This window comes from Pseudorca crassidens, chromosome 9 (genome assembly GCF_039906515.1).
Source record: "Pseudorca crassidens isolate mPseCra1 chromosome 9, mPseCra1.hap1, whole genome shotgun sequence".
Classification (NCBI taxonomy): Eukaryota; Metazoa; Chordata; class Mammalia; order Artiodactyla; family Delphinidae; genus Pseudorca; species Pseudorca crassidens.
The window spans coordinates 64,196,147-64,223,570 of record NC_090304.1 but is presented as its reverse complement, the minus strand read 5'-3'; the positions used below and the strand labels follow the sequence as shown (position 1 = coordinate 64,223,570).

Here is a 27,424-nt window from a genome sequence, read left to right as displayed (position 1 = left end):
TGACAGATGGAGGTGAGACATTCCCTCGGAGGAGTCAGGCGTGTAGTCAAGCACCTTTGGACATCCCCAGGCTGGGAGGGTGGCCCTGCAGAGCCCCGCTACCATCTTTTTTTTTGGCCATACTGCGAGGCAGGCGGGATCTTAGTTCCCCAGCCAGGAGTCGAACCCATGCCCCCTGCATTGGGAGCGTGGAGTCTTAACCTCCAAGGTGCCAGGGAAGTCCCCCCGCTACCATCTTGAAAGGCCCCAGAGTTATAAGGAGAACACCCTAGAGTCGTAGCTGATTTCCTCTGTTGAACTCCGTGTCACTCACTGCCCCTCAGCAGAGAGAAATCTAAGAGAATGGGAACCAGAATAGGGAGGCTTTGATTAGGAGAGATGATAGAGAAATGCTCAGAGTTTGGGCACTCAGGGGTAGCGTGAAGGCACAGGCTTCACTGGGGAAGCTGCCAGCAGGGGGTCAGAGGCTGCGGAGAGGGTGGCACCAAGGCGGGACGGGACTTTGCCAAGAGCACAGGTGCTTTTTCCCAGCCCAGCCGGGTTGTAGAAAGAGCCCTGAACCAGGTACCTGAAGCCTGATTAGAATCTCGACTTGCCACATACACAAGCAAGGTGCCCTTGGTAAGTCATCTGGTATTTCTAAGATAACTGATGTGGAAACATCCAGCACAGTGCCTGGCGGTTGGCTGATACTTAACAAATATGTACAGAGCATGAAGGTCCAGGAGCTTCAGTTTGCTCACCTGTGAAACACAGATAACTATCCCAGACGGGCCTCCCTGCCAGGGCGGGGGAGGAGCAAGGGAGATGCAGGACGGAGACACTCGCCCTGGAGGCAGGAGACCAATCTAAGGGGGACAGCACGACCTTCATGGGGCCGCTGCGCTCTCCAGAGCCCCCTTTCCAGCAGTGGAGGTGTGGCTTTACGCGTCTCTACACCTGCTTCTACCGAAAGGCAGCACAGCCCTGTGTGCTCTCACCCTGGGAGAGAGAAGATTCCACAGAGCCTGTGGGTGCTGGACCATAAACCCTCCCCAGTAGGAGTGGATCTTCGTCTCTTTATCGCCGGTGCTCAGCCCACCACTGTACCTGCGTGGAGTAAACTGACCTCTGCGGTGCCCACGGCACCACGCTTGGGGCCAACCAGGACAGCCACAGCTCAGAGCTGGTCCTAAGTCCTGACCCGAAGCTGGTTCCAGTGGAGGGCTGGGTGGCCCCATAAACTCCACTCACTTAGAGATGGAGGGAACCAGTGCTGGAGAGCCAGTTGAGGTGACCTGTAAACAGCTTCACTGTCACCCTGGTGGGTTCTTCAGGGCGCCTTGCAGTCTGACTTTCCATTCTCTCCTTTCGTGGGACCTGAACCCACACACACAGCCTACATTCCCCCCACTTCTACCCTGAACCTTAATTTCCTTTTGCATCAAATACCTTTCTCCCCAGCTGTACCCCTAATGGATAATCTCCACCTGTCCAAGATGTGGCACGTGTGTCCCCTCACCTAAGAAAGGTTATCCTACAGGAAGTACCTCTCCCTTCTCTCAGTCTCTGCTGCCCTTGAGCTGTTCCGCTGCCCTTGAGCTGTTCCGCTGCCCTCACACTTTTCCCCCAGAGTCAGTATAACTATACATGTTCCACCTCTCTTTTGCCCATTAGTCCTTTCGAGGGCTGGGTCCACGCATTCTTGTTTTTATAGATGAGCAAACTGAACCTCCTTCCCCCAGGATTTGGCACACTGTCTTTTGCAAAGCAGGTGTTTCATAAAGATGTATTAAATGAATGAATGAGGGAATGAATAGCCATCATTATCATATGATTATTTCTGTCATCACTATCAGCTCCATCAGCATCTGTTAATTCACAGTAGGTAAGCCTGGAACTAGTACTATGTCTAGTACCTACTATGCCTTCTGTGATTTTTTGCCAAAACACAAAGACAATCCCAGTACACCTTGAGAACCCTCCTGGTTTCCCGTGGAATAGTGACCCTAGCAGACGTCACAAGGAGCTCTGGTTTTTACAGATTGGATTTATTATACCCCGGAACAGGGCGGAGAGCACATATATGGGTCTCTAAACCCTGGGGCTGTAGTAGCAGCATAAACACTTGTTTTATTATCTCCTTTCATTCTGCCTTCCCTCCCTGTCCCCAGCCCCAGAGCTCAAGCTGAGAGAGTCTGCTTAATTTCTTTGAGGGAGAATGACTCGGTGTGGGTTCCCTCCAGCTGTTCCTGCAGGAACAGAACCTCGGAATGCAGGCCGGTGTCTTTCCATCATCTCACCTCAGCGGGGTTTCTCTCCAGCCCTGCCAGAAAGGGGAGGGGATGGGGGAAGGGCCCGCCACCTGCAGTTGAAAGCATCCTTTGGCCTTGTCCCAGACAAGCTGTTTCATCCCGCAGCAGAGGCGGTGGGCGTCCAGTCGATAGGCCTGACGTGCTGTACAAACGAGCACTTTGTCACAGGAGGTGCTGTCCCTGATTGATGGCGTCCTGCTTTGTCTTTCAGGCTGTGGTGGTGACTGATGGGGAGCGCATCCTGGGCCTGGGAGACCTGGGCTGCTACGGCATGGGCATCCCCGTGGGCAAGCTGGCCCTGTACACGGCGTGCGGAGGCGTCAACCCGCAGCAGTGCCTCCCTGTCCTGCTGGATGTGGGCACCAACAACGAGGTAACGCACTGCCTGGGCCAGGAGCCAGAGGGTGGCAGCTGGGATGGCGTGGGGAGCACCTCTGTGTGGTGGTTCTGTTTACAAAGCATCAGGCCATTTCATTCTGGGGTCCCCGCTGCCAGGACACCTCCCCTACATGGCTGTGATGCCAGAACCTCTCTCCTCCCTGGTTGCCCATCCCACTCTCCCAGTCCCATCCTCTCCCCCCAGCCACTGCTGGGTCTTCTTGCTCCCCTACCTCCTGCCAAGGTATCCCCTGGGCGGGCTTTCTGTGCTTCCTTGTCCCGTGTCCCTAGGCAGCTTCCATTGCCCTCATGGCCTCTCTCTGATCCATTAGTGAAGAAAGCCGCTGAGGCAAGAGTGGCTGCTGGGCTGTGTTTTTTCAGCATTTTAGAGGCCAGCTACTCCCGTAAAAGGATTAAAACTCAAAGCGCCAGGACCAAGGGCTGAAATGTCTGGATCAGGCAGATGAGCAATCCTGCAAACCCAGGGAGAGAAACTGACCCGAGCTGTGGCTGAGAGCCACCTGCAGGCTTCCAGGAGGTTTAGGATTTAAGGAGCTCAAACCCCAGCCAAGAGTTTGCTCTGGGTACCACCACTCTGGGTCACGGTGTTTGTGCATGTCTGCAGTTCTCAGTTCTGTGTCTCTGTATCATGAACATAAAAGAATTTCTTCTTGGTGATATTTATCTCTGGGTTTAAAATCAGTGCATGTCCATCTGAGAAAAACGTTTTCTCATGTTCATTGAAAAAACTCCAGAGAAGTATTAAAAATAAAATATTAGTCACAGAGCCAGTAATAATCATTGTTTACAATTTGGGATATTTCTTTCCAGCCTTATCCCTCTGAAACGTTTATTAAAAACAAAATTAAGTTTATATTGCATATACGGTTTTGTATCCTGCTTTTTTAGGTGTAATGTATGTCATGAGTTTTCTCCCAGATCACTAGCCGTTATTCCACAAGGTCATTTTCATAGCTGCCTGGCATATCACAATTCATGTAAGAAACCCTCCACTCTTGGACATTTAGGTTGTTTCTAGTCTTCTTGCAAATATAATTGTGCTGTGATACCCGTTTTTGCAAATCAGTCTTTCCATCTCTGATGATTTCCCAAGGATAAATTCCTAGAAAAGGAAATATTGAAGCAAAGGGAATGATCATGTTTTAGATTCTCGATTCATATTGTCAAAAAGCTTATACTTATTTGCATTCTGAGTTGATCTTTCTCTAGAAAACTTGTTGTGACTCTGCATGGCCTCCTTCCTCCCTGGATGCCACACAACATCCTCATTTCTAAACAAGAACAAGCACTGTAGCCTCTAATGAGAAGTGATGCTTATTCAGGCTTCATCCACAGATACGGTCAAATGAAGGAGCAGCAGACAGACCTGGCTTCAGAGCTGAGAACTCACGGGGGTGGGAGGGGGAGGAGGGAGGACAAGAAGAGCACGCGAAGTGCTGGCCCGGCAAGCAGGGACCCTGGTCCCGGTACCCCTGACAGCCGGGTGAGTCCCTGTACCTGTCTAGATACCATCCCCTTCTGGTACAATTAGGGCCTGGACCAGAAAGTTACTAGGTATTCTCCCAGCGCTAAATCTCTTCTCTATATGCCTCCCCACCAGACGAGGAGAAGGGAGGCTGCGTGGTGGTACAGCCTTATAGCTGCTCATTAAGACCCATCTTCAAGGTCTGCTCTGCACTGTGGTTCCCCTCCCCAGCCACATGCCTGGGTTTTGCTGAAATTGTCCCTCAGCCACAAAGGACATGTGTGGAACCGCACAAACGTGGACGAGTATAGCAAACTTCGTGTTAGTTATTATTCCCATCCATCACCTCCTGCCATGTTCCAACTGGATTTGTTTGAGACCATCTCTCTCTCTCTCTCTCTCTCTCTCTATCTTTCTCTCTCTCTCTCTCCAAAAAGCTGGCTCTAGGCAAGAAGTGGAACGGCTTGAGACTGATTCTTAGGCCATTGCATCCCTTGGGAGGGAGTTGGTTGCCTCTAGCAGATGCCTTAGATCCTTTGTCACTGAAGGTCCAGCACTCAGCAATGATGAGCTAAAGTTTAGAGTTAGTGCCAACTTGTAGCAAACCCACCAGAAAAGATGGTGAGAAACTCTGAGTAATCAGGGCCAGGCCCTTTTCACAGACCACCCTGTTTCAGCCTGACAATAACCCTGTGAGTGGAGCTCAGTTATTACCCTCTTTTTACAGCTGAGGAAACTGAGGCCCAGAGAGATTAATTGGCCCAAGAAGATCTGCTGGAAGTGGCAGGAGTGGGTCCTAATCCACATGAGCGCTCCTCTCCCCACACCATACCACACTGCCTGCCCGGGTTTTTGTTGCTTTATGAGTAAAGATTATGTCTTGACTTTTAGAATTTTTATTACTAAAGTAACTTTAAAACATTATTCAACATTTTAAAAGGAGAAGGAAGTGGCATTTCTCCCACTACGCTACATTTGTGCTCCTGTCCGCTGTTTCTCTGTGCGTGTACATAGACGTAGATACAGTATTACCTAATTAATCATGCTGTGCCCCTAATTTTGTTCTGATTTCTTCAATGAAGATTATTTTGTGAGCACTTTCTCTTTACTTATTTTCTTAAAGTTTATGAAGTGTTTAGTAGGTGTCAGGCATTCTGCTAGGCTGAGGGAGATAAATGAGAGCCAGGCGTGGGTGGAATCTTTTAGTTGTCAGTGTTTCAACACTGTCACCTAATTGATCATCTTAATGGCTCATGTGTTACGTCTCCTCAAAGTGTCTGCTTCTCCCCCCTGGGGCTTTCGGCCTCTGCCTCAGCTCTCCCTCCTGGGTGTGGAAGGGAGAGAGTTTTGGAAGGACCAGAGGATTCCCCAGCTGAGGGGACAGGGCACAGCCTGACCTGCCATGCAACACCACAGACGAGAGAGAAAGCAGTGTTCTCCATGTCCAGTAAGACCTGTGCCAGCACCTGCAATGGCCAGGCATAGTTCTGGGCACTTGTATATTTCAATCTCTCTTTTTTTTTTTAATATTATTATTTTTTTTTTTTTGGCTGCGTCAGGTCTTAGTTGGGGCACGCAGGATCTTCGTTCAGGCATGCGGGATCTTTATTGTTGAGGTACATGGGCTCTTTGTTGCAGCACTCGGGCTTCTCTCCAGTTGTGGCTTGCATGTTTTCTCTCTCTAGTTGTGGCACGTGGGCTTAGTTGCCGCGTGGCATGTGGGATCTTAGTTCCCCGACCAGGGATCATACCCTCCTCCCCTGCATTGGAAGATGGATTCTTTACCACTGGACCACTGGGGAAGTCCGTCAATCTCATTTCGTTCTCACACCAACTGTATGAGATATTGTTCTCCCCTTTTTACAGATGAGGGAACTGAGATTGACACACGTTAACTACTTACTTCAGGTCACACAGCTCTAAGTGTTGGAGCTGGGACTTGAACCCTGGTCTCTCTGGCACCAGAGTGGCCTTGTCTACTGTGGCACACTGCTCCAAGATGTCAAGTATTTGTGTCACAGACTGGGTAATGAAGACTGAGAAAGTAGGTGTTTCACACAGTCTGTGTTCCATGGACACTCAGGATCAAACTAGGGCACACCGATGCCATTTTCACAGCGCTCCCCCGCAAAGAAAGGTGAACTCCCGCCAGACCTTCTTCAAGAAAGTTACAAAGAGGCCAACATTGGGAAGACGGAAGACAATGATTTCTGTCTTTTCAAATGCATTGACTATGTGATCTTCCACACTAGAGTTCTTTTTAAAAGATGATCAGTTTGCAAGATTTTTCCCCTAGAAGTCTGGGGGCACATCTCTCACCCAGAGCAAGACACAGCAACAGGAGAGGGAGGCTCTGCCTTGCAGCTTCCGTCTTACGTGGCAGTGCAGGGAGGGTTGCTGCTGTGAAGGCTTTAGTTTCAGAACAACTAGACCATCTGTGTGTATGTCTCTATAAAAAACTTCTGAGGCAAAAGGAGCTTTAATCAGAGTCAAAGAAAACACCCCTCCAGGTTTCCTGTTGAAGGAAAACATCTGCTATCTGCAGCCCTGAAACTCTGAGTCACTTTTACCTGCCGACACCAAGGAGGTTTGGAAAAATAAATATGTGAGACGTGATCCCAGGAAGGAGGGACATCCCGTGATGAAGTTCCAAAGGACCAGGGGGAGGGAGCCCCGCCCAGTTAGACAGGGCACCTGCTCCGGCCCTCCCTCCCTTGTGTCTGTGTGTGGATTGATTTGTACATCTTGTTTCATATACACACAGCAGAGTCACAGACTGTTCACAGTAGATGTCATACTTACTAGATATTATATGTAAATACTTCTCACTCAACCCCCTCGTTTCACATGGGAAAAGGGGCCCCAGGGCAGAAATGGCCTCTGCCAGGTTTGAGTCCAAGTCCAGTGCTTGGCCCACTCTGTGCTAAAGGTTCTGTGGGACAACCCAGGGCTTGGCTTCTCCTGCGGAAGTCTTGAGCCTCAATGGATTTTCCTCTCAAGGAGGTGATGTGAAAGTCTCTGTGGAAATGACTAAAGAGGGGGATGGAGGGGACAGATCATCAACAGAGCCTGGTAGACTGTGCCTTGGGTGTTACTGGTTGCTGAGGCAGCGTGGGATCGCCCACAGAGCTGGGTATGGAAGGGTTCCTTCCACCTGGCAAGATTGTCTTTATCGCAGCTCATAAGTAGTCAGCATTCACCCGTGTTGCCATCGGGCACAGGCTCTCTGTGCACATGTGACCAGTGAAGGGGCCCTTCCTAGGGTCTTTGTAGCTTACCCTTGGGCTTAACTGAGCTTCCAGAGAAATACATGGTGGGCATAACTGTCACCCAGAGGGGGAAAGTGCACCATGTCCACACCGTGAACCCAATCCCATTACCTCCCAGACCTCCAGATGCTCTCTGAGTAACATCTTCATGTGCCCGTTGCTCTGCAAGATAAATATTTTTCCAGACCAAGAGGTTCGTCTCTCTTCCAGCTTAAACCCAGTGCTCAATGATATGGCAAGGGAAGACGAGCCAGCCATTTTGCTTTCCATGACGTTTAGTCTGCAAGAGTTTTCACCTTAGAAAGAGCCAGGCACACAGCCGTGGAGGGTCTATTCAACTCCCACAGCAGAGGAGGAAGCTCTGGTTCATTTGCTCTGGATAGAGCCTTAACCTGAAGGCTTACTTAGTGCCAACGGGAGCTTGGCAACTACCTAGCAGAGGGGAAGCAGCAGGCTCAGAGGGGAGGAAGCTGATCCCGCCTGGGAAGACCCCTGCCCTAGAAGCTGCTTCCACCAAATTCGTTTTGTGACCTTAGGCAGTTCATTTAACCTTTCTGGGTCCCCAACACTCATTCGGAGGAAGCCGAACCAAGTGATTTCTAAGACGTCCCTAGTTCTTAATTCAGCATCTCCTTAGCCCAGTCCTAGAATAAACGCAACTCACATCAGTAAACGCTTTTTAATGGCCTGCGATGCGCCGGCACTGTAAACATCACTAGGGAGATGCACATGAATAAGGACCCTTTCCTCAAAGAGCTTGCATGATGCAATAGAGATCATTACTATCCCTATTGGACAGAGAAGTAAAATGAAGCAGGGACAAGTACCCAAAGTCGCAGAGCTAGTTAAGTGGCAGAGCCTGAATTCAAACCCAGGTGTGTCCGATGCCAAAGCCCAGAGCCCCTTCTGATTCTAAAACCACACTGTCCTGAGGGTGCTCCGGGAGAGCATCTGACCAGGGCCACTGGGCCTGGCAATGCCCTTTCCTCTGCGGCACACTGCCTCCCAGCTTCAAGATTCCTTCTGCCTCTCTTGATGGGGTTACCAGATTTAGCAAAGAAAAATACAGGATGCAAGTTAAATTTAAATTTCAGATAAATAGCTAATCATTTTTTAATGTAAGTATGTTCCATGCAAAACTTGGGACATATTTATACTAAATATATATATATATATGTGTGTGTATATATATATATATATATATATATATATATATATCTCCTATCTGATATCCACATTTAACTGGGTGTCCTGTATTTTGTCTGGCAATACTGCCTTCTGAAAGCTTCTCTTTTTAACATTTATGTGAGGAAGTGCAGGATAGAGGAGGGCTGCCAGGGGAGGGTCCAGGCCAGTTCATAGTCCCACGCCTTGGTGGCAGTCATTCTTATAACCAATCACTCGGTGGGACGCAGGGCAGAATGTGGATTTCTTGTTCCATGTGGTACCAAGACAGTGTGGAAGCTCCACCCTCTGCTGTTTTTGAGAAGTCATTTTCCCTCCTGACAAAGGAAAGCCAGTTGGCTGGAGATGTGGACACGGTCTTTCCCCAGACCCCATTCAGGCTGTCACTGCTCCCCAGCCTGGTCTACAGGACCAGCTGGAACTTCCAGCCACTACTGGACTCTTCCAGGAGGACCAGGGAGGGGGTCAGGAGCCAAACCCACATTCCCTGGTCCCCACAATGTCAAATGATGGGGTGGAAAGGGCGCTGTCATGAGACCCAGTCAAAGCAAGTCTCAGTTTCAGCTTAGATATTTTCTGGCTGTGTGAGTTTGGGCAATTTATTTAAACCCTTGAACAACTCTACCTTCCTCATCTGTAAAATGGGCATGAGAGTATGTAAGACATAAGGATCAAACTACTTTTGATTCAGAAGGAGTGAATTACCTGAAATTTCTGTACAAGTATGAGAAGCTATATTTTCGTGTCACCTCCATATAGAAACTTTCTTCCCAATTTTTTGGAGTGCTTAGTTTTGAAGTATTTCAGACATAAAACATTTTATTATAAATAAAATAAATATTATAAAATATCAGGACTTTTTTTAAAAGCTTCTTATGGTCACCTTTATATCTCAGTAGTACCTCATTAGTGTTGACCTTTCATCTTAAGTGCAGATATACTGAGAAATTTTTGGAATATCCTAAAATTCTTCAGTACCACTGGAGAATTGGACCTGCCCCAGAAACCATGTATGCAGCACTGAGAAATCCACTCTTGGCAGCCTCATGCACTCCTGAACCAATCTGTGACTTGGAAACATTACAGATTATAATTTACCGTGGACCCTTTCACCTCTATAAGAACTAAAAAGTGAATATTTTCTGCAAATGCCAAGAGTTAGACTATTTTTATCATTTATGCATATGCCCTTTGCAGGCTGTTCATATGTGTCAGACAGTTGAAATTGTGATATCTGTGCAATTTTGTATCCTGCTTTTCTCATTTTGAGTAATCTCATACACATTTGTCCAGGTGACTGCATAGTCTTAAAAGCCACCAGTTTCAATGACTGCCTAGTTGTCCATCTAGGTGTTACGTCATCATTTACTTCCTTGATCGCCCTTGGCTGGATGTTTGCTGCCTCTAAGTGACTTTTAGATGATCACTTTGAAAGTGGCCTGTGGAAGGGTAGGCACCATATATGTCCCACTCTCATCCTTTGGTCACACACACACAACTGCCACGGCAGGGTCCTAAACAGTCTCAAGGATGCATAACCCAGGAGGCAAAGAGATTGGGAAAAGAAGTTTAAACCTTACTGTCTTTCTGATGTAGCCGTGTGGCTCCTTGGAGAAAGCCCTAAACCACCTCAGATTCTGTGGACCCAGAATTGGGGGTGAGGGGTTGAGAAGGCAGGTACTTCCTGGTCTTTTCTGTCCACTATACCTTTGTCCTGCCACCTCCTACAAGGCAATATGGAGCTAGAATGGTGTCCTAAGCAAGAATGAGCCACCTGAGCAGCCTGGCTCAGTGGTTAAGACCATGGGCTCTGGAGCTGGCAGCCGTGAGTTTGAATCCAGATTCTTCCACTTATTAGCCCAAGAAAGAGGCGGCTGTTTAACCTCGCTGTGGCTTCCCCTCCCTCAGCAGTACCTGGCACATTAGCAAACGCTGTGAAAGTCAAAGCTGCTGCCATTACTTTACAGCACGTTATGATTCCCAAAGCTCTTTCACGTGTATTATTTCATTTCCTCATCACGATCACCCTGTGCAGCTGGTACTCTATCCCCATTTGACAGATGAGAAGGAGGCTCTGAGAGGTCACGTAATTTGCCTGAGGTCACACAGCTTGTCAGTGGTGGAGGTGAGACTGGACTCTGAGCCCCTTGAGGGCAGGACCCATGACATCCTTGCCTCTGAATCCTGCAGGAGCAGTCCGGATGGAGATGACGATAACACAAAACCTTGACCCCAAGGAGCTCATCTTTGTGGCGGCGGAGACACAAAAATAGATACTTTCCAAATACCCGAAAACATAAAATTACTTCCTGTTTCTTAAACGCACCAGGGCACCAGGTACTTCTTCCTCCTTCTAACTCCAGCCCCCAACCTTTCTTTGTGCCGATTTCTAAGCCTGGAGAGCCCAGCCCACCGGGCAACATCTGCCCATCTTTTAAAGCCTGACCATTTCTTCCGTGTCACTTTCCCCACCCGTTCCCTGGCGGGAATTACTCCACTCCTTCTCTGTGCTGCCAGGTGCCGTGCTTTGTGCCGAAGAAATGTCTCTAATCTGTAATAGAGTTTACTTACTCATCAGCCACCTGCATTAGGCCGTGAGCACCTTAGAGGCAGTGACCATCCCTTACCTACAAATTCCCCGACAGTCCTGACGGCAGCAGGCGTAGAGGGTCAGTAAATGTGTCATGCACGAATAAGCCCGCTGATTTCTGCATAGGGGTGTGTGTGAGGAGTACAGAGAGGCAGGAGTGGTCATCAGACCAGGGCAGACAGAGAGGATGACCAAACAGCGTGTGAAAGCTGTGACAGAAGAGCTGCAGGAGGTGGAGTGGAGGGGCCACCTAACACAGGCCGGCATTAGGGTGGGCCTCTCTCTTGAATGGAAAGTTCTGGTTGTATCAGTCTATCCTTGTATCCCCAGGGACTAACACAATGCCAGGCACGTGGTAGGTATTCAGTAAGCTTTCACGGAAGGAAAGGAGGGAGGGAGGGAATGTTTTCTAATTTAAGTCCAGGTCAGTGACTTTGGACAAGACCCAGTACCTCAATCCAGATGTCGCCTGGGGTGATTCTCAGCACAGGCTGTTTTATCCCCCAGGGAGACATTTGGCAAAGTCTGCAGATCTTTTTTACTGTCACAACTGGGGGTGCTACTGACTTCAAGTGGGAAGAACCCAGAGACACTGCTAAGTATTCTGTCAATACAATATACGGGTCAAAGAACTGTCCAGGCCAAAACGTCCACAGTACCACTGTTGAGAAACCCTGAAATGAACCCAGAGCTGCGGCCAGAGGTTGGAAGACTGTATCAGAGAGTTCTGCTTGTTCAAAGCATCCTTGATTCCTAAAGTGTGGACCCCTGGGGGTCTACCCTCCATCAGTGGCTTGGCTTCCAGACCCTTCCAGAGACAGCACCTGGGGAGTGGGGAGCAGCCTCCTCCCTCCCACCCTCCTACCCTCCTTCCCGCTAACCCACGACACTTAACGGGACGGATGCTATCTGTTGCAGGAGCTGCTCAGGGACCCTCTGTACATTGGCCTGAAGCACCGGCGCGTGCGTGGGCAGGAGTACGACGACCTTCTGGACGAGTTCATGCAGGCCGTGACGGACAAGTAAGTGGGTCAGCCTGTCCCCTGTGAAAGAGGCCTGTTAAGAGATAGCATGACTAAGTCAGCATGGGTTTTGCCAGAGATGCATGCTTTTCCGGATGGTCCAAAAATTCCAACTTGACGCTGTGTACTCGGAAATCTCAAAGCCAAATGGGCTTGTTCTCTGGGAGAGTCTTTGGGAGCAGAGAAGGGAGGGGAGGGGATGACGGCTAGTTAAGTATCTGCTGTCCCGGGAGGAAAACCCCGTGGGCCGACCTCTTCTAGGTTCCTGGCAGGAATAGGGATGCTGTTAGCAGCAGGGGAGAGAAGTGTGCCCTTCTGACGGAATGGCTTGGAAGGCAGCTGGCCACCTTAGTTGTCATTTTCCAGCTCCGAGGACCAGGCAGCATCAATGGGCCACCACAACAGGCCACACGGGCTGGGCCTGCGAGATTTACGAGGTGTCGTCTCTGCACGGGGGTGCACCACACTGACAGCTCCTGCCGCCCTGGCCTGCCCCATCTGTTTGCCATCATTGCCCCCCGCTTCCCCCGCTGAGGCTGGGATGACATGCTGGCTGTTCTCAAAACAGCCCCCCGCTCTCCCACGCTGAGTCTGACAGGCAAGTCAGTCAAAACTGTCTCAGCATCTCAGCAGGCCTCTGCAGACCCAGCAGGTCCCCTTCTCGCTTGAAAACCTCCAGCCTTTCTTGCTGTCCCAAGAGTGCCCAGGTAGGCAGAGCTGGTCTGGACGTCCTCGGCAAAGTACTTCATTGTCTGAGTTCAGCCACTTGAACCAGAGCGGTGGGCCGGAGAGAGAGCTGCTGTGGCCTCTGCAGCCCAGGAAGCCTCATCTGGGTGGGCTTTGGGGGTGGGCAAACCAACCCCACACTTCCAGGTCATTGACCTTGGGCAGGTTACTAAACTTTAAAGTCTCCTTACCTGGATTCCTTATCTGGGGATAAGAAGGAAGCATTCGATCGTTGTTGTGTTTTTTGTTTTCATTTGTTAGGATGAGGGAGAGTAACACTGAAGTTATATGGGATGGGGATGGTCCTAGAGGAAGGATGAAATTGGTAATGGAGTGTGGGGTGTGGAGGTAGGCATGCTGGTAAGCAAGTGGCCAAGAATCCAGTGCACACCTGGGAGCTTCGTCTTAGGTGGGAGCACAGAGCCCATCCACACAGAGGGAAGGCCACACTCTAGGCACAGATGCCGGCAGGTGGGTAGATGTTGAGGGGGTGTGTGTGAGAACCCCCTTGGAGGACAAGGTCATCTGCTGAGAGCGAGGATGGGGACAGAGGCTGTGGAGGTTTAAGGTGCAAGAGGTAAGAACTGGCATGTCCAAACTAGGGAACTAGAGGCTGGTTGCTGGCCTCCTGGAGGTTACTGATCATGAATTTAACTTAGGTCAGTTACACCTTTTCTGTGATTTTCTCTAGCCAGTTTCCACTGTCTGGATGCAGGGCAGGAAGAGACAGAGAGTAGGATTTAATCAGGGTTGGGATTTTGCCAGGCAAGAGGGAAAAAGAGAGAGAAAGGAGTTGAGAGTGTATTCAAGGGGATGGTTATAATGATGCATGAGGCCTAGGCCGGGTGAGAAGGGACAGCTAAGGCCCTGCTGGAGAGGAGCGGTGAGGAGCAGCGGTATGAGCAATGGACAGTAGGTCCTGATGAGGCCTGAGAATGATTGAGTTGGGTACCAGAGGGAATAAGCTGGAAAGAGAAGAGTAAATCAGAAAGTCAGGGGTTGGAAGCTGAGACTGTGAAGGAAGGGCTGCTATTGAGACACGACCACCAAAACAGCCAATTCGAGGGTCGGCTGCGTGAACCGAGGCGTATCATCTAGAACACGAGAGGTGACTGTCCTGCTTAATTCTCCCCCTTTTAGATCATCCCGAATATGACATTCAGTTCCAGACAAGATACTCTGAGGCTGGTAAATTACCTGAAGTGCCTTTGGAGAACCATAGCCACGGCAGTGACAGGAGCCAAAGGCTCGGCCTAGTGGGGAGAAGACGTAGGGACTGCTCTGTGGGTACCGGGGATGCGGTCCTCCCTCCAGAAGTCTGAAAGCTGTTCTTCCAGAGGAGGGACTGGACTTGTTTCTGTATACCCAGCCGGAGAAAAACCCATTGATAGAATGCTAAAGAAGGAGGCTTTCCGCTCAAAGTAAATCCAAGCTATCCCACAGTGCAGGGGACTCTGTGAGAACAAGTTCAAGTTCAGGTTGAGTGGCTTCTGGGGGAAGCCACTGTCACAGGAGAAAACGTAAGCATCAATTGTCCTTTAAGATGCCTCCCTGCCCCAGTGTTCTCTTCAGACCTCTTAAGATCCCTGCGTGGCGGGCAGGATAGGTTTTATTATTCCCATTTTGTAGAAGAGGAATCTGAGGCTCTGAGAAGCCAAGGAGCCTGTCCCAGGTCCCGCAGCTTCCGACAGGACGGCAGATTGACCCTGAGTCTGCTGACTCCAAGGCCAGACTGCTTTCTACAATTACCTGTGGCTGACAAGAGAAGGGAATGAATTTGGCTTTGAGAGCCGGTGTTTTCCTTCCTGTTTCCAGGGCTCATTGCGTATCTAGCGAGTCAGTAGTCATTCCGTGATTCCCCACAGAGAAGCCGTGCTATTCGTGTGAGAAGGTTAAATAAACTAGGATGTAAGAGGCTCTTCAAATCATCATTAAAATCAGTTCACAGACACGTTCACAGACCCACTCACAGAGTATGCGTCAGCCAAGAGGAATGTGTCCTTAGGTGGAAAAGACAGGGGTTGACACTCGGTTGTTTTAACTTTCTAATAAGCTAAAGCAGATGTTTCTGTGGATACTGTAGTTGGGGAGTGAGCCAGTGTCCCAGGATCTCTTGGGAATATAGTAGCCCCGTGATAGAATGCCTGGCTGGGGGCAGCGCTGGGTGAGTCAGCAACCCTGAGGCCAAACACGATGTGCTTTAAGAAAGAACCTTGGGAAACGTTGACTCCTGCCTTCAACATCCTGTCTCTTTCCAAATGTCCTGCAAATAAAAGCTCCACCTTCTTGTCCCTGCCTGCTAATCGGGTGTTATCTTAAGATTTTTGGGGCCTGAAAACAAGAGTCGCTGTAGCTCAGTTACTATCCTGGAGTTTGGCCACTGGGGAGAACCCACCGAGGCAAAAGGAATCTCCACGTGCACCTGTGAACCACAGCAGTAAGTGTGTGTGTCCAGCTCAAAGCTAAGACACAGCCTGATGTTCCCGTGGCGAAGACCAGTCATTCCGTGCTTCCTGCTTTCCCTGCCGTGCAGTGGGACCTGGAGCGTTGCCCCTGAGGGCAGTCTATCTTGACAACACACCTGCAGCTCTAACAGTTTCCTTCTGGTCTGAAAACCCCCCCCAAGCCGGGCTGTGCCTGCTGCTTCTGCTGGTGTCCCCTTCGCCCTGGAGGAACTTGAACTGCTTTCAGGCCTGACGTGATTGCATTTCCACATATGGGGAAAGCACACACACGCACATCTGGGCACCCCTTCCCAGAAGACTTGTCATGGGGAGGAATCAGGCCCACCTTTCCCCACCAGCTAGGTGCAAGCTCAAGCCTGATCCCCTGGCCTCAAGCCTTGACTCTGTGAGGGCTGACGAGCGTGGAAGAGGGAGATGGCAAATGCATTGGGAAGGTAAAGGCAGTCATGACTGCCTCATTCAGGGGGTTTCTTACAAAGTGCTTCCCCTGGAAATACAGAAAGTCACATCACCCTCCCAACAAATTTATTTATTTATTTATTTGTTTGTTTATTTATTTATTTATTTTGGAATTTGACTTTTCAAACTCGTTCCATGAGGGAATATATTTTTCTGGCAAAGAGACAGGAGCAGCAGGTACTGCATCAAGTGTTCCTGGGAACTGAGCTTTATTTCACCACTGAGGTGAGAAAACTCATTCTAGAAGCTCCAAGAAAGCTAAGAGCAGCTTAAATAAACAATATATCTAGTCATGCTTTTCCAGGGCTTTTGAGTAAGGACTACGTGCCCAGCACTCTACTAAGCCCTGTATTCAAAGAAATAAGATTCAAAGAAATAAGACATGCCCTGTGTCCTCATGAATCTTACAGACCTTCCCAAAAGACAACATTTTGAACAGGAACTAATTAGAGAAGTGTTAAGTACTCAACTGTTTGGTGTTGACTTTCAGTTCAGTGGAAATTCAGAGAAAGAAGCAATCAGGGAGCACTGGGAAGAGATGGAAAGTAAACAGATTCAGGGCCAAATGTGATTAAGCAACAGGAGAAAGCACATTCCATATGGATGATACATCATGAGAAAAGCAAGGACACAGCAAAGGCAAGGACAAGGCAAGGAGTACGCAAAAGACTCTGGAAGACTGGTCCCACTAGAGGTGAATGTTTATTGGTTCCAAAAAAGGTTAAGTAGCAATAGAGCAGGCTATGTGATGGGCCTCGAAACCCAGGCAGAAGGTTGCAATTAGTAGAGCTCAAAAGTGGAAAGGGCTTCAGTTATCTAATCCAGTGGTTTTAAACCAAGTTTCCCCGAACCCCAGGCATTTACAGAGGTGCATCAGGAGTGCTAGAAATGAATATTTTCCACCAACCATACAAGATTGAAACCACTTGAAGGAAAACATCATTGTTTTTAATCGCTTTCTGTGTCAGGGTTCTGCTCAAGATTTCATTAGTTAAAAAATTCTTCTACTAAAAATGTTTGAAAACTATCAATCCACACAAAACCTTATTTGGGACTTGATTCAGAGAACAATAGGGAGCCATGGTAGGTTCTTGAACAACAAAGTATTGAAATTGACCAGACGTGGGAGAAGATTAGAACAGCAGCCATAGCAATGCCCCAACTCAAATTCTGCCCCCCCCAGAGAGGTCTGCCCTGACCAGCCTGTCCTGAAACTCTCTTGCTGTTTGTAGTCGTAGCATAATTTATTGGCGGTATAATTCATTTGCTAATTAATCATGCACTGCATCACGGCATCTTTTCTATAATGGTCTAGAGCTTTTCTTTAAAGCTTTTTTGGTCTTTTAACTTTTCATCGTCAGAGCAGAGACTGGGCAAAGATGTGTCTGGACTATTGTAGAGCGGTTCAAGTATCAGCCTGGCCCAGACTAGATGGACTTTGAAGAACATTCCTTCCTCAGGTCCTGTAACTCTGTAACATCTCTACCAGACTGGTAGTTCCTGGGGGGCAGGGAGCATGATTTTACTCATGGTGGACCCACCGTAAATAGTAAGGGTGGGAGTTGGACGGTTGGTTGGTTGGTTGGGTTGGTTGGCTGAGGGATTGAAAGCCTTCACCAGGCTAGCTATCAGTTAGAATGGACTGAAGGTTACGAATTTGATGGCATCTGAGGACGCTCAGAGGAAGGAATGTTGAGACCCATGCTAGCTTGTCTGGCCTCTGAAAAAACATCAGTTTCCCAGTCTCAGCCTGACGTGGCTAATTGTTGACAGTCCGGCTCCTACGTGTTCCCATCAGAATAGGAGCCAGATGCTGCAAAATGACAGTCTCTCGTGCCTGTGAAGACTCTATCTTGGGTCACAGAAAGGGCTGGAAGGCTGTAGAAAAAACACAAACTAGCACCCAACTCTCCAGGACCTATTTGTTTGCATCGTGACCAAGCAGACTGAATAATTGAGAGGCCAAAATGTGGTGGGGGAAGTTCACTAACTGGGGAGATGGATTCAGTGATGCCAGCTGGCTGTTTGCATTTCATTTTTCCCCAAGAGGCAGAGTAGGAACAAAATCATGCCCAGACCTGAAAGTTTCCTATTACAGCAGAGGAGAGGGAGGGATAGAAGGGTTTTTCCCCCTGATTTTTCTCAATGGATTAATAGTAATAATAATAACAACTCTCTTTTACTTAATTGCCTGCTATGCACAGACTCTAATATAAGCGCATCATACAGCATTAATTCACTTAATTCTCACAGCAACCCTCTGGGGTGGGTACTATTATTAGCTTCATTTTAAGGGATGAGGAAACTGAAGCTTATAAGGTGTAAGTAACCCCCCTAAGAACGAGAACCCTATTAAGACCCCACCCACTAGCAACAGTTGTTAGAAGCACAAACTCTAGAGCTACACTGCCTGAGTTTGAACCTCTCATCTGCCACTTATTTTTTTTTTTAACATCTTTATTGGGGTATAATTGCCTTACAATGGTGTGTTAGTTTCTGCTTTATAACAAAGTGAATCAGCTATACATATACATACGTTCCCGTATCTCTTCCCTCTTGTGTCTCCCTCCCTCCCACCCTCCCTATCCCACCCCTCCAGGTGGTCACAAAGCACCGAGCTGATCTCCCTGTGCTATGCGGCTGCTTCCCACTAGCTATCTATTTTACGTTTGGTAGTGTATATATGTCCATGCCTCTCTCTGGCTTTGTCACAGCTCACCCTTCCTCCTCCCCATATCCTCAAGTCCGTTCTCCAGTATCACCTGCCACTTATTAACAAGCTATTTAATTTTCTGTGCCTCGGTGTCCTCATTTCCAAGATACATTTTTAATATTTAACTTGTAGATTGTTTCTGCTAAATAAATGAGACAATCCATGTAAGATGCTTACCATTATACCTGAGTAAGAGTAAACATGAATGTTTGCTATTATTAATAATAATAATAACTCAGGCAGTTTCCAAAGCCACTGTCGTTTAAGCAGTGCTTTAGTACTGCCTCCATTCATGCAATCAGTTAACTTAGCCATTAATATATTCATCTTTTCCTTCCATAGTTCCCCACTCATCCATCCCTGCCATTCCAATAATAGCGTCCTTCTCTTACTCAATTCTTCTTCCCTGGTGCTAATCTGAAGAAATAAAAAGAACCGTTCTGGAAGCACTGGGTGTGATCCATCTCCATGTTCAGATCCCGGGTTTGTACAATTAGTAAATGTTTGGTCCTTGCCCTCTACACCTATTCAGTTAAATTCTGCCCACCACCACCCTCCCCCAAGTGGAGAGGCAGTGTGTGTATCCATGCGGGGGGGAGATCTCATATTTTCTGTAGTTGTTTCAGATGAGCGTTATTTGGGCCTTACAGACCCGCCGTTCTGAGAGCTAAGAAGCTAATTTCCCAAGTGAAGCAATGAGTATAAAAGTGTCCCCTACCAGTGACATGGCTGGAGAACCTGGCAGAGGGAAAACTAACACTCCTCTATAGGGTCACTCCCACAACCCATGCCGTGTGGAATTCCTTGAAGGGAAAAGCAATTCCCCAATGAAAATAAATTCATGATTCACAGTAACCCACATAGAAACAGTCCACAATGTGGGAAAATCAGAAACTAATAGAAGAATTAGAACCCCAAGGAAAAGGAATATTCTGAGAGAGACTATAAAGTGGTTATACTTAGATGTATTAAAGAGCTATTTTTTATAAGAATGAAGTAATAAGGAAAGTACCTAACACTTAAAAAAAAAAAGTAGCAGGCAGACTTGAAAAAGAAACAGATAAAACTTCTGAAAATGAAAAACAGAGTCATGGACATTCAGCAGAGTTTACTAATGTTAGCTCAAGACACCGTCAGAAAACCCAAATCCTTAAAAATCACTGCCTGCAGGCATTTCAGAGACCCTCCAGTCCTACTGTTGGTGATCCAGAAAGAACCGGGACACCAGGTGTTTTAATCAGGAAAGATTTCTCTGAGCTGCTTGTGAGAAAGAGCATTTCTCTCAAGGGAAAGACAGGATGGATAAGACCGCAGCCCCCAAATCCAAGCCGCATCGTTCCACGCCAGAGAGGATGTAGCAATTCCAGGCAACCCCATGGTACATTTACTCTCATTTTCTCTTTGCCTCTCTTTCTCTGTCTCACTCATTCATACACACATACTATGCAGTCTCTTCTTATTCTACTGCATTCATTTTATTAGGCTCAAGCACATTGTTTTTTAATGTGCTTGAGCCTGTTAAAATGGAGAAAAAATCCTAAAAGCGAACGATTCTGTCAAGGTAAGTTACGTAAAGAAAACATGTCTGGATGTATATATACCACGCCGTTAACAGTGATTACAGTTAAGGCTTGAGATGGCTGGGATTTTTGCTTTCCAAGCCAGTCATTCCTATAATGTTTGATTGTTTGTGTGCAGGCATTTCTTTTGTAATTAGAAAAAAAAAATGGATTTTTAAAAATAATGAGTTAGGCAGTGGTTCTTTCCCGGAGGCAGTTCCTTGCGTTTTTTTTTACACCCACTAAAGATACGAAGAAGCAAGCAAGCATCCCAGGCTTCACCCTCTGGTGAACTGAGTACTGGTCTAACCTAGGCTCCTACAGACAATAAAGTAACTCACATCCATCAGCTCATGTAATACTCACAATAATCCTATTAAGTAGATACAGTTATTGTCCCATCCCACTGAAATATAAGTTCCAGGGAGAGATCTTTGTCTCTTCTGTTCACTGCTGTATCTCAAGCGCTCAGAACAATGCCTAACGGCAGCGTGGATTCTCAATAAACATGTATTGAATGAATGCACACTTTACAGATGAAACGGAGGCACAGAGAGCTTAGGGATCTTGTCCCAGGTCACACCATTAGCAGTGGTGGAGCCAGGCTTTGAACTCAGGTGGTCTAACTCCAGAACCCACCTAACTTGAATACTCTATTTCTTTTCTTCTACATGAAAGAAAAGACAGTCCAACATACTCCAGACACCTTTTTGATGCAGCAGGCAAGGAGAACAAATGGGAGGAAGGTCTTATGGAAACTAGTCTACTTCACATACTCACGTCTCCTCTCTCCAGCTTGTTCTAGGGCAGGGTTAGTGACCCACCAGTCCTCACCGTTAGGGAGGCTATGGAGGGGCCAGCCATCAACTCCCATTTTCAAAACTCTCTAGCCCTTCTCAGCGAGGGACGCATCCTCTTTTTTATTTTTATTGAAGTGTAATTGACATGTATCATTGTGTAAGTTTAAGGTGTACAACGTGTCGATTTGACACATTAATTTTTTTAATAGATCTTTATTGGTGTATAATTGCTTCACAATACCGTGTTAGTTTCTGTTGCACAACAAAGCGAATCAGCCATATTCGTACACATGTCCCCATATCTCCTCCTTCTTGAGCCTCCCTCCCACCCTCCCTATCCCACCCCTCTCGGTCATCTCAAGCACCGAGCTGATCCCCCTGTGCTGCGCTGCTGCTTCCCACCAGCCAGCTATTTTACATTCGGTAGTATATATATGTTGATGCTACTCTCACTTCGCCCCAGCTTCGCCCTCCCAGCCCCATGTCATCAAGTCCATTCTCTATGTCTACCTCTTTATTCCTGCCCTGCTACTAGGTTCATCAGTACCATTTTTTTTTTAAGATTCCATATACATTCGTTAGCATACGGTACACATTAATATAGTGCAATATGATTACCACCACCGCGTTAGCTAAGCCTTCTATCACATCACATAGTTATCGTTTCCTTTTTTTGTGGTGGGAAAATTCTCCAGCACCTGAGTCAGTTGGCACTTGGTTCTTCCTTCTTAACTACCTAACAGTGGTCCAGTTGCCCCATCATTCACCAGAGCTGGGCGCCCCCTGCAGGCCTCTCCACAAACTGCAAACCCAGCCAGTGTTACCGAGCCCTGGGGGAAAAGCTGAGACTCATTGGCTCCAAGCTTCTCCTGGTGGTTTTAAACAATACAAACAAAGGAAAAGCCCTAAGCTTATGGCATCCAGACTACAAGGCAAGTTTCAATATTTTATTTTAATTTTGAAAGATTGTAAAGAGTGTAACCATTAGCTCTAAATCTTGATTGTAATGTTTCACAGGAGCGTTCACACGCTGAGTCCCTCTCAGCAGGGACAGTCACTGCTCAGTATTTTCATATACACTGAATTTTAGGAATGCCTTTTGCGTTCAACCTGTGTCTTACTTTATTTTCCCACCTGGCCCTCCCTAGAACTGTAACACACATCTTAGAATACCTGAACAAGAAACAACCTGCTCATTGATCCAACTCCATCACTTTATAGGTGGGGAAACTGAGACCCAGAAAGAAAGTTCTTTCCCCGGAGTCAGATAATGATAAAAAGCAGTGGGAAATTAAGGGGAACTTATCCAGTTGTTTGCTCCCATTCACATAGTTCATGAAATCTCTTCCAAGTTTCCATTTAGCCTGTATTTATCATATGCTTTCTCTGGGCCCCAGAGTGTGGCCAAAACAAAAAGACCTAGAGTTCAGTTGAGTTCAGACCTAGAGTTCAACTGTCCTAGAGTTCAGTTCTCCCTTGAGCTTGTAATATGGACACATAAAATAATCAGAAAATAGTTCAAGGCAGCATTCAGTTATTCTTTTATCTATTTATTCTTGTATTCACCCATACTTGAATTCATTCAATGGACAGATATTTATTGAACGTAGCAATAAGTCAGAAATAGACTGCTCTCAAGAAGCTTATAATTGACTGGGAAAAATTAAAATATGTTTAAATAATTACTGCTGAGTTTGTGTAGATTTAATGTCTACTTAGTTAATGGCCCTGCCTGCAGCGTCAGTCAAGGCTGATGGGGGAATACAGTGGTCAAAGGCCTGGGGCATTTAGTTGGAGTTCAAAGTCATGGCCTTCTTCCCAGGAAAGAGCTAGCAATTCACTTTTACAAAGAACCTACTCTGTGCTGGGTGCTTTACTTTTAATTATCACAGCACCCCTTAGGGATAAATAAACTGAGGTTCAGAAAGGTTGAGTAACTTGTCCCAAATCACCCAGTTAGAAATGGAAGAGTCTGGGCTCACCCCAAATCCACCTGGCTTCAAAATCAGAGGTGCTTTCCTACAGCCTCTGCTGCCTGCTCTCCCAGCCTAGCTGGAAACCCTTCCCTGCCTGCGGCCTCATTTGTGTTGATTCCTCGGGGTAAAGGAAAGGGGCTGAGCTATTGTGATACAAAGATACTTTGCAGCAGTGGCCTCTAGAAGAGGATAGTGGGGCTTCCAGGGGACCGGGAGTCACGTGGGCTGTGTGTGACCGGTCACCCCTGTCGAAGGACTGTGCTCTGGCAGGCACTCATTCACGCTCCCATTTGTTCACCAACGCTGGCTGAGCTGGGCAAGCACAGGGCCTTGGGCATACGGCAGCAGGTTTGTTTGGGCTTCTAACTTGGGTGTCTGAAGCGGATTTGTCCAGAGCAGGGGGCAGGAGAGGGGGTCCGTTAAAACTTCTTCTTCAGCTGTTGTGCCCCATGTGGTGAGTGAGACACCTCCCCTGCCCTCAAGGACCCTGCCTAGTGCCTGTTTTGACCTCGTCTGTCCCCTAACCTGGCTTAGTCTTTCCTTTCTTCCCCTCCCTGACTTTGACTCACTTTGGTCCTGAAAGGCCACAAACACAGACTGCGATTTCCAACCTTATTGTCTTTCACCTGAATGTCAACATTCAAGGTGGAAGTTAGCCAGTTGCACGAGGGAGGGACAGTTTAGATGCTTAGGGAGTCCAAGGTACAATTGTATGACACACTGTATGGTACAAATACTACAGTAGTACACCTGAACAGAGAGATCAGAATAGACCAAACTAATGAGAGAACATCAGTCACCTCATTAAAACTAAAACGTACAACCTGTGGGCAGATCAGAGCTGGTGTGAATGCCAACGCCGCAGGTCAGCCAGTGGGTTGGAGGCTAGGAAAAGTGCCCAGGCTTTAAGAGCAGAAGGTTGGGGTGTGAGCTGCTGTGACCTAGAGGAAAAACTCAGTACTGGCCTCTGACCTTTGAGAGGTCGAGAGGTCAGCAGATCAGCCACCATCCTCTTCCCAGCACTGGGATTTCTGGCGCCATTTGCGTGTTTGCCCAGGAAGTCAGACAAATGGGGAAATTGAGGAGGAAATACAAACTGTTCCTGGAGTGTTTTCTGTCTGGCCTGGGATTGCCGTCAGAGCAGTGACTGAGGAACGGCCACATTATTCTGGTACTTTTGCTTAGAAGTTCCTGCTTCCTTTGACTGTCTTTTGACACGATGGGAGTTTTCCCCCATTAGGCCGGAATGGCAGCCACAGGAGCCCGCCAGTCTGGCTACCACAGCCGGCACACCAGGGGAATCTCCCAGTGTGGGACCTGGGAAGGGAAGGGCCTCAGCGGTCCATACACCACGTCCACCGTGGCTGGAATCCTTTCCACAGCCTCAATGCCAAGTGAAGTTCTGGGGACCCTGGAATCACTTCCAGGGACAGCGTCTTCCATCCAGCGTTCGAGATCTCTGCCTTATGTGGCACAGAAATCTCTGTCCTGATTTCCGCCTGTTGGCTCTGCTTTTCTCTTAAGGCCGCATAAGATCAGTCTACCCTAATTCCCTGTCCACAGAACGGTCCTGCGTGTCTTTGAAGATAAGCATTATGCCTCATTCCACTGAGATTTCTTTTTCAGGCACAATATTCCCGCTTTCCCCAATCCATGGTTTCCAGTTTCCTCACCTACAGAAGAGTTTCCCTGTCATCCTTGTGAGTCCCTTCCCAAGCACCCCTCCCGCCCCCCGCAGAGTGAGTCACTCCCTCTACATATGTGTGGTGTGAAGGCTGCACATCTGTCCCTCCACTAGGCTGTGACGTCCCAGAAGGAGGAACCATGTCTTCTTCACATTCCAACTGGACTTTGGCTCCTGTCTGCTCCCATCTCCCTAAGACCTCGAGCCCCCATCATCACTCCTCGCATCTCCCCTCCTTACTGGCTTCTCTATCTCATACACACACCTCCCATCAAAAATGCATCCATCCTCCAGTCCCGCGTCCACCACCAGCTGTCTCCCTACCCTTGTTTCATAGCCAAGCCTCTTCTTTAACCCCCCGCAGAACGGTTCCCTCCCCACGACTCCACCAGAAGTGCTCTGGCAGAGTTCACGAGTGATCTTCTGACCATCACTTCCCCGCCCCCCGCCAACACTTCCAGATCCCTGTTTCTGTTGACATCTCCGCAGCATCTGACACTGCCCACAGCCTGTCATGCGGCTCCTGTGGCAGCTGCCACCGTCCACCTCGCCGGTCCCCCTGCTGACTTTCCTTCTCTAGACTCTCTTCCTCCGCCCCTTGCTGCCCCCTGGACGCAGGTGTGTGCGAGGTCTGTCCTTGGCCTTGCTCCCTGCTCGGTGCACACGCTCTGCCTGAGACCCTCACAATACTCTGAACTCCCCGTTCCTCTCTGCTGAGCCTCATGTAGCATCTGCTCTTCGTGAACACGTCCACTTGGACGTGCCAGCACCTCAGACTCAGCACGGGCCAAGCCTGTCTTGCGGAGCGAGGTTATCTGTCCCTCCCGGTCCCCAGCCTTGGCGACCAACAGATGCCGCCACCCCCATCCCGGGCTCCTCCTCGTTCAGCTTCCATGTCCTGCACGTGATTAAATCCTGCCCTTAAGAACAATCGCCTCCGTGGACTCAGTGCCTACGCCGTGCCAGGCTTTTTACGTACATTATCTCATTTAATTCTCACAGCAGGACTGCAAGAGAGGTATTATCATCCCGCTGTCTTATCAGCAAAGACTGAAATTTGGATTAAATAACTCGCCTGGGGTCACACGTTTAGTAAGTGATGGCTCCAGACCTGCGCAGCCCCAAAGCTCCCTCCACTGCCCACCCTCTGCCTTCACATCTGTCACCCCACCCTCCTCTCATTCGTGGTCCCTGTTGCCTCATCCCAGCACTTCACGGTCTCTCACCGGGGCTCCGTGCCTCCAGGATGTCCTCCCAGCTAGTCCATCCCATCACCCACTCTGCTGCAGAATGGACGTCCTAAAACACAGGCCACTTTCCTGCCCGAAGCCTCTCGGTGGGTCCCCATCGTCCCCCGACTGTGTAGGCTCTTTTACACGGGCATGTAAAGGGGTGGCCCCTGAAATCCGCCTAGCCTCAGCTCTCCCCACATCTCCCCTTCTTCACCCCTCTCCCAGCTCTGGTTATTTTCCTGCAGCTCCAGGAAGGCCCCCCCATTCTCATTCCAGATGCATGTGCTGTTCCCTCTGCCTGAGGTGCCCTTCTCCCTCCCCCCCACCCCCCCACCTGCACAGTCTGCCCCTGAACCTCTGCTCTCCCTCAGGCCGAGCCTCGGTCTCCTGCTCTGTGGAGCCCTCAGTTTCTCTCCCAGAAGAGCTGATTGCCCCCTTGGAGGCCTCCCACATGCCTAGGACATACCTTCATTATTACCCTTGTCACAGTATGTTGCACCTGCTTTTTTTATTTTCCTGTGTCCCTGTCAGACTTGAAATTCTTGAACTTGCCTTTGTAATCTAGCAGGGAAGACAGTCCCTTGTTCACAGTGGACACTTAGAAATGTTTGCTGCATTGAACGTTTATATCATACCTAGGAGAGTTCCTGGCACAAAGGGGAGACCCTGCCCGATACATTTCTTTAATAATTAAAACAGAAATGTCAATAAATAATTGTGATGCAATGTGATGTATCCTAACAGAGATACGCCCAGAGTAGCAAGGCAGCCCAGGAAAGAGAAGAATTACTGTTACCCTGGGTAAGGAAATCGATGGGTCAGGGAAGCCTTCCTAGAAGACATGACATTTCAGCAGGGCCTTACCGTTTAAGTAGGAGTTGGCCAGGGTAAAATGAGGCCCTCTGGGCACCTGAGCAAAGACATGGAGCAGTGCAAGGGCCCACAGTGGTTGGGAAGCAGCAAGATATGCCCAGGGCGACGGAAGACATGAGAAGGGGGTGAGCATTAAGGTTGGGGCCAAAGTGAACGCCATCTAAGGAGTCTAAACACAACCCCAAAGGCAGTGGGAGCGCTGTAAGGATTTTAAGAAAAGAAATTGCACAGATCTGTGTTTAGAAAGATACAGTGGATGGATTGGGGGAAGGGAAATAAAGCTGGAGGAGGTGAGATCCGTTATTACAGGATCCTGGCCAGAAGTAACAATTGCAGGAATCCCAGGGATAGATGGCCTCGCCCTGAGTCCACCCAGCCCCTGCAAAGTTCTTTCTGCAGAGAGCTGTGTCTGTCAAACTGTGCTCATATAAACGGAGAGGGTGGGACACAGAAGGGTGAGGTCTCTAGTCAAATAAGTTTAGAAAATGCTGAGTTAAACAGACTTCTTAATGCAGGACTTTTCAGAATCTTTCATACACATTGTATATGTTATATGAACATTCAGAGTTTCCCAGATGGTTTGAGCCATGGGACCTCTTTCTGAGAGCATCTCAAGGGACTAGAGTTTAATGGAATGTGTAAAATAAAAACAAAGACCTAGAGCTTTCGGGATTCTTTCAGCTCTAATTCCTGGAAGGACAAAATAAACAAAA

At 48.3% G+C, this 27,424-nt stretch overlaps 1 protein-coding gene across 3 annotated transcripts in view; it reads left to right on the top strand.

Moving 5' to 3' along the window:
* Positions 1-27,424, top strand: part of ME3 (malic enzyme 3) — a 197,770-nt gene that overhangs the window by 142,102 nt on the left and 28,244 nt on the right. For all 3 annotated transcript variants that reach the window (XM_067750640.1, XM_067750641.1, XM_067750642.1), the window contains 2 exons: positions 2,506-2,667; positions 12,121-12,224. In XM_067750640.1, coding sequence (XP_067606741.1) covers positions 2,506-2,667; positions 12,121-12,224 — 266 coding nt within the window. The remainder of the gene's footprint in view (positions 1-2,505; positions 2,668-12,120; positions 12,225-27,424) is intronic.